This window comes from Durio zibethinus, chromosome 10 (genome assembly GCF_047325235.1).
Source record: "Durio zibethinus cultivar Kanyao isolate XHJ-2024 chromosome 10, ASM4732523v1, whole genome shotgun sequence".
Lineage (NCBI taxonomy): Eukaryota > Viridiplantae > Streptophyta > Magnoliopsida > Malvales > Malvaceae > Durio > Durio zibethinus.
In genome coordinates this window covers 9,419,539-9,430,475 of record NC_143171.1, presented here as the reverse complement: position 1 = coordinate 9,430,475, position 10,937 = coordinate 9,419,539, and the positions used below count along the sequence as shown (strand labels likewise).

Genomic DNA, 10,937 nt, shown 5'->3' with positions numbered 1-10,937 from the left:
CTTTCATCACCATTTATAACATCAACAGATAAAATATTTAATTAGAATCTCATTAGATTTTATTTTTTTCTAAAATTAAAATAGTAAAAATAATTTTTTATTAATTGTAAAATTTATGATTTTTTAATAATAAATTTTTATTACACTACGTTATAAATATTTTAACAAAATTTCTTTTTTTGTAATTTTTCATAAAATTTCACCAAAAATGATATAGTTTCTCAAAAATGCATTTTTGAAAAGTGTTATGACTTTTTAAAAATAGTGAATATATATCCGAAAACTTATAAGAAAAATATTTAAATACTTTTACTTATAAAAAATTTAACAAGAATAGTGAGATGTAAAAGGAAAAAAAAGATAAGGTACATTTAGAAGTTCCCAAAACAAAACATTAATTATTAATTACTAATTACTAATTACTACTAGAATGTACTTTAACTTGTTTATTAAGAGAAGCTATCTTGATTTCTAATCAATTTTTTTTTTTTAAAAAAAAAAAGAGATATTTGGGGGAAATATTTGATAGATTGCAATGTTAAAGTAATACATGACAAAGGTTTTTTGGTGTTTTTTTTTTTTTTTTTAGGTTTCTTTTGAGAAAAGTTCAATCTTTCATTGATCCCTTGAGCAAAATTGAATAATAAAATTTTTTTTTTTTCTAGAATTGGCACAAGAATCCCTCAAATTCAAGCATTGGATACAACTAAGAAAAAAAAAAGGTTCCTTTGAAAGTTGGAATAGAAATAATGAAAAGTATGGTTGCTTGTTTAGTAGGTGCACAAGTAACAAAGAGATGTAGGACTTGTGTACATCATTTATCTTACCATAAAAAGGGATTAGTTGTTACATTGATGTAGGACGGATCACCTTTTAAAATGGAAGGTTGATGATCAAAAATTAAAAAAAAATTATTTTGGTTAAAATAATAAAAAGTTTTTAAACTTTATCACTTTACTTAAATAAACCTTTATATTTTTATTGTATCTAAATAAGCTCTCAACTTTTAATTTGCACTCAAATAAGCCCTTACGTTATGTTTGGATACATATAAATAAAGGAAAGGAAATGAAAGAAAATGAAATGAAATGAAAGTTTTTTAAAGGAAAGAAAATGGTACATGTACTATTTGTTTGAATAGTTAAAATTAATAAAGGAAAGGAAAGAAAAAGAAAGAAATTCTAACAAACATTATTTGGATAAATAGTGAAAATGAAAGGAAATGATTCATTATAATATTTTTTCAATTATAAACTTTTTTTTATAAAGTAACATATAATATACAAATATATTTTTATATTACTTAACTTGTATAAACAAGTCTTTTTAAACAAAATTGAACACGCTTAATATAGTAAAATATATTAGCTAGTTATTGATTTACTCTTAATTCTATGTTTAATTCAATATTTTAATTTATTCTAATAATAATTTGGCTTATTTTGTTGTTAAGAATTAAAAAATCATAAAATATTTTATAAACTATGATATTATATAAAATACTAATAACAAAATTTATTTTTATAGAAAGTATCAGTTATATAATCAAATATAATATCATAATAAAAATATAAATATAATAATCTTTTTATAAAGATAAATTTTTTTTCAACCTTTCTTTTCTTAGCTTTTTCCTCAAATTGTGGTATTAAAAAGGTAAGGATTATAAGGAAAATCAAAAGATATTGAGTTTTCATTTCTTTACTTTTTAAAAAAAAAATTAAAAATTTATCTAAACAAAGGAATGATTTTTCTGTTTCATTACTTTCCTTTATTTTCTTTTCTTTTTTTTTCCTTCCCCTTAATCCAAACATAGTGTTAATTTTTAATTTGTATTCAAATAAATTTTTAATTTTTAAATTGGAACAAATAAGTCCTTAACATAATACATAATACATGTAAGACATTAATTTATCACGATCACAAATGCTTGAAGTAAAATTTTTACTCACATAAAAAGTAAAATTTTACATGATTTAAAAAGAACGAGAAACAAAATTTCAATAATTAGTTTGAAATAAGAGTTTATTTGGATACAAATCAAAATATGAGAACTTGGTGCAATTAAAGAATAAAATACTTATTTAAGTAAAATGATCAAGTTCAAGAGTATTTTTAGTATTTTGACCAAATTCTAAACATTTTTTTAACAAAAATAGCAAATATATAGATAATTTTTTATTTTTTTTGGTAAAAAAAATTAGGAGATAGATAGGTTACTTAGTTTCCGAGGTCAAGGCAAGATGTGTCGTATCTGACAACTTAAGATAAGTGGTTGCAGATCGTGCATTCGAGACGACCTAAACAAGTGATGACCAATAAGACTCGAATCCAAAACTTCTTCGTCGATGAAGACGAACCTTAATCGATTGAATTAACCACTTGTTGGTAATTTTTTATATATATTATAAGATGATACTAAAAAATTTTTTAAATCATTAACGAAAAGCCTTGTTAATCTTGTAATTATGATTTGTACCTATTTCATGATTAAAATATTGGCATTTTAAAACCAATGATTATATATATATATATATATATATATAATTATGGATACCTGCGTTGTTGCAAGTCAAAATTTTTTTATTTTGTCATATTTATTCATTAGTTTTTTTAACAAAATTTATCTAATTAAAAAAATAAAATAAAAAGATAAAAAAGATTAAATAAATGTGGCACATAAATACTTAAATTGATCGTTTATTGTTAAAGATATATATCTAATAAAAAATAAAATTGCAAAAAAAATAAAAAGTATGAAAACAAAAAAATAAAAATAAAAATAGAGCTTATAAAAGGTGCTATATGAACATTTTAGTTGAGTTTAAAATATTAATTTCTTAAATTAAAATATCAAATAATAATTTTATTAATATAATACATATATAAATATAAGATTAAAATCATAATAAAATATATATTTTTATATCCCCTTAAACAAGTCATAACAAAACATCATAAACACGCTTTCCGTCGATCTTATATCTTATAAAAAACTTAACCCATTCTAATTTTATCTTGATTTAAAAAAATTTATTGTAAAATATATCTAATTAAAATATAAAAAAAGAAAAAATAATCAAATTTGGGTACCACGTTGACATCTTTATTAGTTTCTTTTTTTAAACAAAATTAATTTAACAAAAAATGTATAAAAATAAAAAAGGAAAAATCTAAAAAAATAAAAAAAGAAAAACAAAAGGAAAAGGAAAAAATATCTTTATTAAATCAAGTCAAATCAAAACTTATCGGATAAGAATTGTTTTTCATTCCTATTCATCAACTCCATTTGTTGCAAATTTTATATAATTAAAAATAGAACGAAAGAAAAAAAGATGAATTAAGATGCCGTGTGGATGTACATATCCATTGAATTTTTTTAACAAATGTATCTAAATTCAAAACAAAAAAATTTAAAAATATTTGACAAAAAAAAAGAAAAAAAACGTAAAAAAAAAAGAAGAAAGTATCTCGTTGTCACCTTAAATGAAAGTTAAACAAAAATCAAAATTAGCAAAATTTATATAATAGGCTTATTGATTGTGTCTTAATTCCATATAAATATAATATTTTTATTCAATTAAAATATTAAATAATAACTTTATTAATATAATAATATATAAATATAAAACATAATAAATAATTAAAAATATAATTATATATATACTGAAATAAGACGAGTTTAAACTCGCTTATGATTCGACTATGATTTTAAAAAGGAAACACCTTGACCCAATTTTGGATTTTTCAAAAAGTTGCACATATTGGATTGAGTTGAATAAAACTTATAAAATATAAGTTATTTTATCATTTCTAAATCCATTGATTTTTTTTTTATAAAATCTATCTAAATTAAAGAAATCAAAAACTTTTTTAAAAAAACAAAAAAGAGAAAAAAAACCAAATGGAGATTACATATGAATTTATTAAATTAAAATATTAAATAATAATTTTATTAATTAATACATATATGTAAATACAAAATTACATAAATGATAAAACATGTACTTATATATTATTCGAGCAAGACAAAACATTCTAAGCTCATATTTGACTTGACTTCAATTTAACAAAAAAAAACTCATTTTTGATCTGAAATAATAAAAAAAAAGCATATTTTGAGTTTAGATGAATCAAAACCTATTGAATATAAAATTATTTTATCATACATATTTTCATTGATATTTTTTAAAAAAATTGCTTACCTATTTTTGGGTACAATCTAATTTAAAAATAAAAAATAAAAAAGTGAAAGAAAAAATACGAAATAGGATGTGAATACATTCAATGGTTTTTTTTCAAAAAAGATTTAACTTAAAAAAATAAAAAAGGAAGAAAAAATTTAAAAAAAGGAAAAAGGGAAAAGATGAAAAGCAAAAATATAAAAAATAAAAGAAAGTTAAGTTGTCACATAATATTAGCAATAATAAGTTTTTTTTTTAAATTTATATTATGAAGTTAAAAAACAAAAAGCTAAAAAAAAACTAAAAAAAAATTGAAAAAAATTAAATCCGAATGTGATATAAACATCTGGGTTGATATTCTTTTTTTTTTTTAATTATCAAATTAAAAAAATAACAAAAAATATATTTTTAAAAATAATATCAAATAAATCCCATATTAAAAATTAAAATATTTGAAAATATTTATTAAATTTAAAAAATAAAAAAATAAATTAAAAAAAAGAGTAAAAAAAGAATCAAATGACTTGACACGTGGAATACTATTGATATCAAATAGATCTTATAGAATAAATTAAAATCTAAAAAATTATTTATTAAATATATAAAAAATATAAAATGTAAAAGAAAAAAGTGATATACTCTTGACATTAAGTGAATCTTACACAGAAGAATTTAAAATCTAAAAAAATATTTATTAATTTTTTTGAAAAAAAAAATGTAAAAAAGGGCCAAAAAAGAAAAAAAAGAAAAAAAGAAAAATTTGATATAAGTGGATTACATACACAAAAACTAAAATCTTTAAAAATATATATTTATTTTTTTATAATTAAAAAAATTAATTAAATATAAAAAATTATAAAAAAGTGAAGCAAGAGTGTGCCAGATGACAATCCAAAATCATTCCGTACATTACCAAAATTAATAGAATGGATAGCAAAAGAATCCATAATGTTGGAAGATGACAAAACAAACACTCTGACTCGAGTTAGGTCCTTTGAAAGATATACAACCCAAAGATTGACAAGGACTAAAAAAACACACTACCAATGCTAACTCCACAATTTATATAAGACAAATGTTCATAAGAATAAGCAGGTGAAATTGAAGTTTGATGAAATTCATGAGGTTGGCTATAAAATACCGTTTGTTTCATTAATGTAGGCTCAAAATAATACATGAAAAAACAAAAAAAAAGAAAAGAAAGAAAGAGACACTCCCTATCTACATAATGCAGTGGAAATCCTGATAGGATGGATGGCTGCTCAAAAAAGAGGGGAAAAAAAAAAGGGATGTGGTGGGGGTTGATTGTACATGTAATCCACAGTTAGTAGACTTCCACATTCCATTGCTCAGATTTCTTCAACTGCCTTTTATACTCAGTCCAATCAATACCTGAAAAATTGTGCAAATACAGCATTAGACGAATATAATACATGGAAATTATTCAAAAACTAGTCTTTGTGAAAATTTGGGCTTTTTCTTTTTAACCATCTGCTGCAGCAAGTGACGCCATTATGTCATCAATCCCCTTCTCCATTCCCTTCAAACCACACATGTAGACATATGTGTTATCTTTCTTGAGTAACTCCCATAGCTCTTTTGCGTATTGAGCCATTCGGGTCTGAATGTACATCTTTTCTCCTTTCTCGTTAGTTTGTTCTCTGCTCACAGCAAAGTCCAGCCTGAAGTTGTCAGGGTATTTCTGCTTCATTTTCTCAAATTCCTGTTACATAACATTTGATATTTCAGTGAAAATCTCGACAAGAAAAATCAGCATCTCCTTCTTGAAAGTTAAGAGGCAAAGCATCAGAATTAGATCAGTCAAGAATCTTTTTTCTAGCTTGCCTACCTCCTTGTACAACAGTGAGCTACTTGTAGGAACACCGAGGAAGAGCCATGCCAAACCATTGAACTACAGAGCATGTCAGAAGTTAAGTCACTCATCAGTACAACAACTCTATCTACTTGGTTCAGGAATTATTCATGTTTGCTTCCTGGTCGTGGAGATCAATGGCTATTTATCTTTTATGTTATAACAGGCTTCCTTGCTTACAACAACATATTATGGATGTATTAATATAAAGATCATGATTGTTTTCACTATTAAATTGGTTGTATTATTTTCTATGTGACACATTGAACTATTGAATAACTAGCAATAAGACCTTTCGGAGGAAGAAAAAAAAAAAAAAAAACCTTTCATTCTACCTTGTAGTCGTCATGCTTCTCAAAGAACATTTTCCACAAAAATGATCGAAAGGGAGCGATTCCAGTTCCAGTAGCAAGCTGAGTGTGAAAATGTTGTTTTGGAGCAGCACTTGGTCAACATCCAATCAATGCCTGATAATTAAATAGTAGTGTTAACAGCTTGGTAATATACAAACCATGACGATTGTGGCATTGGGATCTTTTGGCATAAGCATTTCCTTTCCAACAGGTCCTGTGATATTAACTTCGGCCCCAGGTTTCAAATCGCCTGAAAGATAAGATTAAAAAACATTTAGCATCAGTAGTGTAAATCAATTCTGGATTCCTCCAGAATGCTACTTCTACCTTTTTCAAAACTCTTTGAGTTAATAATACTTATAAGTGATATGTTACTAATGGTTTCCGAATTATAGTGAAATGTTTAGTGTGATACTAAACTTTACAAATTTTTAATATAATACTTAAATTATGAATCTATTACTTAATGTGGTATTTTGAGGGTTATTTGTATGTCACATGTCACTATTTGGAGCTAACCACGGTAAAGCTAAGTGTCACATTAATTAATAAATTTATAATTTAAATGTTACATTAGAGATTTTTAAAATTCATTTGCCACACTGAATATTTCGCTATAGTTCAAAGGCATTCGCAACATTAACCCTACTAACTATAATGGGACATTAAAATCTTTTGACATGAGTTGTTTAAAACAATAGAATATATTATGATGAAACATAAAGTCATGCATTCTTACACAAGAAATTTGAGCAGACCCCTTTGACAAGTTCTCCTTTTTCGTTGGTGTATACCAGCCGTTTCACACATAGGGATACCTGCAAAAATACAATGAGATCATACCAAAAACCAAAAATTTTAAAAAATGTAAAAAACAAACAAAAACCAGCAGAACATGCCAATGGTTTATAGACTTGGGTAACTCAAAGCCTATTATAGATATCAAGCACTTGATTTACATCTTATTGTGAAATGAAAATGAAAATTTGAATATGAATCATTATCCTATAGAAGGCAAACGCACAGTTTTGGAGTCCCCAAAATCACCAAGAGCACTGCTAGCAATAGAGTATAATCTCAGCTTGTGAGGTTTCCCATTCTTGTCAAGGCCATCTGGAATCACCCCAATGGATTGCCCTTCTCTGTAAGGAACCTCTCCTGATCCAATCCAACCAACCAGTGATCAGCCAAGAAGGAAGAGTATTTTTCGCTTCAGCTAATTAATTATGTCAAGAATAGCAAACCTTTTTATTACTTGATCACCAAAAATTGAACATAAAAGTTGGCAAATGAGCATAATACTTAAGAATTGTAGATAATATCATAGCTACGCAAGTAGCACTACAGGAATGGGAATAATCCCCATTAGCATTGGATCTGTGATCAGCATATTATCAGGAATTCAACAACAATATTTTAGCAAATTCTTGCCTGCTTATTTGATTTTGAATTGAATTTGAACATTTTAACTCATGTATTAAATATTAATACTCACACATTGGTGCACAAAAAACTCCATCACCCTAAAAAAAAAAAATCATCCAATATTTTCTCATATTCTTTACACATATGCAAGTGCAAATGTCTTGAAGAATTTAATTTAGCAGATGAATACAGCAGATAGTTTGCATACCCTCACTGCTGAAGACCATGTGCCAAGTCTCTCCAGGAGCATCATCACCGGTGATCTTAGTGTTTAGAAGGCATCTGCCAATGTAAGGGTTCTTTGGCTTGAACTTATTAACGACAACACCTTCCTCATTTTTCTTGGATTCCTTTACAACTTTAGCGGGAGCTTCAGTTGTAACCTGGGCTCTGACAGAAAGCACTCTTCCTCCACTGGAAACATCTCTGTAGTAAACAGGAACCTGAAGAACAAAAAAAGCATCTGATCAACTTCGAACATGTATGATAGTTTCACATATATACCATATCATAATTACAATATGAGAGGTTTTTACTTTCTTGAAGGTGATTCTTTCAGGAGAGATGATAGAGGTTCGAGTAGGAAGAGAGGCGGACTTGGTAGAAGGAAAAGAGACTGCAGCAGTTACAGCAGCCATGTTTTTCGATAATGAAGAAAGAAGAAGAAAATGTTATTTGATGGATTGTTGGTGAAGCAATGATGAGGATAGGAAATCAAAAAAAGGATGTGATTTTTTTTTCCGTCTTTGGTTTGGATTATGAATTGGGTGGAGGAGATTTGAAGGCCAATGCAGAGGCCCCGATGAGGATAAGTCCCTGTGTAAAAATGTACGACTCTCACACCACCATATGCATAAAGACTCCTTCTACCCTATTCCTTTTCGTTGATTCACCATGTGATAATGAAATGGTGCTAAATTTACCATTTGTTGATGGTTGTATCAATTTTGATTGGGGTTTCATGTTTTCCAACAAAATATTCTCGGTAATATTAGTAACATGGTGCACATCACCATGGGAATTTATTTTTGGTGAAATTTTGACCACTTTTGATTCCAAAGGAATGCATTATGCATCCACATTCAAAATGAATTGGAGGATGGAATAGGGGATCCAAAGATGACTTCGGACTATCTATCCCAGTCCATGGCAAGTCGTCAGCCCACTTTAGAATTCCAATTAGTGGTTCTGCCATTAGAGAAGTCCAGCTTTGATTAGAATCACAGTTATAGCCCACTTTATCCATGGACATGTTGTTAGCCCAATTAAAAGTAAGGACATAGTTTTATCAGAATCGCACTCTATCTCAATCCATTGCCCAGTAGTCAGCCCATTTACAAAACCCAATTAGAATCAGATTTTTTTAGCTCACTCAATTTAATACATGATTAGTGGACGTAAGTCCAGTTAGTTGAATTATAGCCTACTCAATCCATCGGTAAAACTGTTGGCCTATTTCACAAGTCCAGTCAGCTTAGTCTGACTAGAAATCCACTTTATAGCCCAATTAACAACTTCAATTGTTCCGATTAAAACCCATATCATTAGAAATCCATTTGTTTCACACTGCCCCTTAGTCCTTTCCAAATTCTTATCACATTTTTCACGGTTTGAAAATAATGAAAAGAATTGAAAATATTAAAATTTAAATTCTAAAATTATTAAATATTAATTTTTATAAATAACTGTATAAATAAATTAAATTAAGTTACGAATTTAAATAAGTATATTTTTAATTATTAAAGTAAGTAAATAAAAACAATTTAGATGCATATGAAAATTAACTTTTCCTGTTTCGAAGTGTCATTGAATCTTTCTCTATTAGCTTGTGAATATATATATTTTATATAAAAGGTTATAGTTTGAGATAAAAAAAGGATTACGGGTGTTAAAATTTAAATTTATTTAAAATTTTAAAAAATTAAATATAAAAATAACTCATTTGATACCTAAAAAAATAAAATTATCAGTTTAATTTTTTAATCTTTATTCCATTATTAATATTTGAGATTAACGTTGTTAATAAATTTTAATGACGTAGCATAAATATCTAATAGAATGTTGGCATTGTCAAAAAATCCAATTAATAACATATCATCAATGTTACATCAATATAAACAATTTTTTTTTAAAATTTTAATTAATAAATTTAAAATTTTTTGAAAATTCTAAAAAATAAAAAAAAATTAATTCAAAAAAATTTAAAAATTTTAAAAAATTCTTTAAAAAATTCTAAAATAAAATTAAAGAAACTTCAAAATTTTAAAAAAATCTCAAAATTTTCAAAAAAATTCACAAAACTTAAATTTGAAAATAAAAAAAAAATGCAAAACTTAAAATTTTAATAAAAATACAAAAAAATATAAAAATTTTTTAAAAATTGTAAAAAATTTCTAAAAAGTTCTGAAAATTTTCATTTTTTTGAATCTTACAATTTTTATTTTTTATTTTTATATATTTTGATTTATTCAAAAAATTTTTATTTTTTTGTATTTTTATTAAAATTTTAAGTTTTGCATTTTTTATTTTCAATTTTTTTAAAATTTTTAGAATGTTTTAGACTTTTGAAATTATTTAATTTTGCAAAAATTTTAAAATAGTTTTAGAATTTTTTAAAAATTTTTAGATTTTTCAAAATTTTTAGATTTTTTAAAATTTTCAAAAATTTCCCAAAAATTTTAGATTTTTTTTCAATTTTCAGTTTTTTTTTTTAATTTTTGTAGTTTAGAATTTTTCAAAAATTTTAAGAAGTGTTTGAATTTATTAAAATTTATTATAAATTTTAAAATATTTTAGAAATTTGTAAAAATTTTAGATTGTTTAAGAAAAATTTTTAATTTTTTAAAATTTTTAGATTTAAAAAAAATTTTTAGAAATCTTTTAATGATCTTGCGGTGACTAAATTTTTTTACACATATCAACATCTTATTAGATGTTATATAATGTTAACAAAATTAACTAATGATAATAATTTTAATTACCAACTTGATAATCAAATGAAAATTGTAATACCAAATTGACAAATTTATTTATTTAGATATCATATTGATAGAAAGCATATAATTCAAAATTCATTTTAATATTTAACTCAATTTTAAACTT

The 10,937-nt window shown here is 24.9% G+C and overlaps 1 protein-coding gene across 1 annotated transcript; it reads right to left on the bottom strand.

Moving 5' to 3' along the window:
• Positions 1 to 5,280: 5,280 nt before the first annotated feature.
• Positions 5,281 to 8,731, bottom strand: LOC111292277 (ferredoxin--NADP reductase, leaf isozyme, chloroplastic-like). Its single transcript, XM_022884570.2, has 9 exons — positions 8,372 to 8,731; positions 8,044 to 8,278; positions 7,435 to 7,568; positions 7,150 to 7,228; positions 6,569 to 6,660; positions 6,393 to 6,470; positions 6,034 to 6,096; positions 5,673 to 5,907; positions 5,281 to 5,576 (listed from the first exon to the last, which is right to left on the bottom strand). Exons 1-9 carry the CDS (start codon positions 8,471 to 8,473, stop codon positions 5,509 to 5,511), a joined length of 1,086 nt encoding a protein of 361 aa, XP_022740305.1. The 5' UTR covers positions 8,474 to 8,731; the 3' UTR covers positions 5,281 to 5,508.
• Positions 8,732 to 10,937: the final 2,206 nt, after the last annotated feature.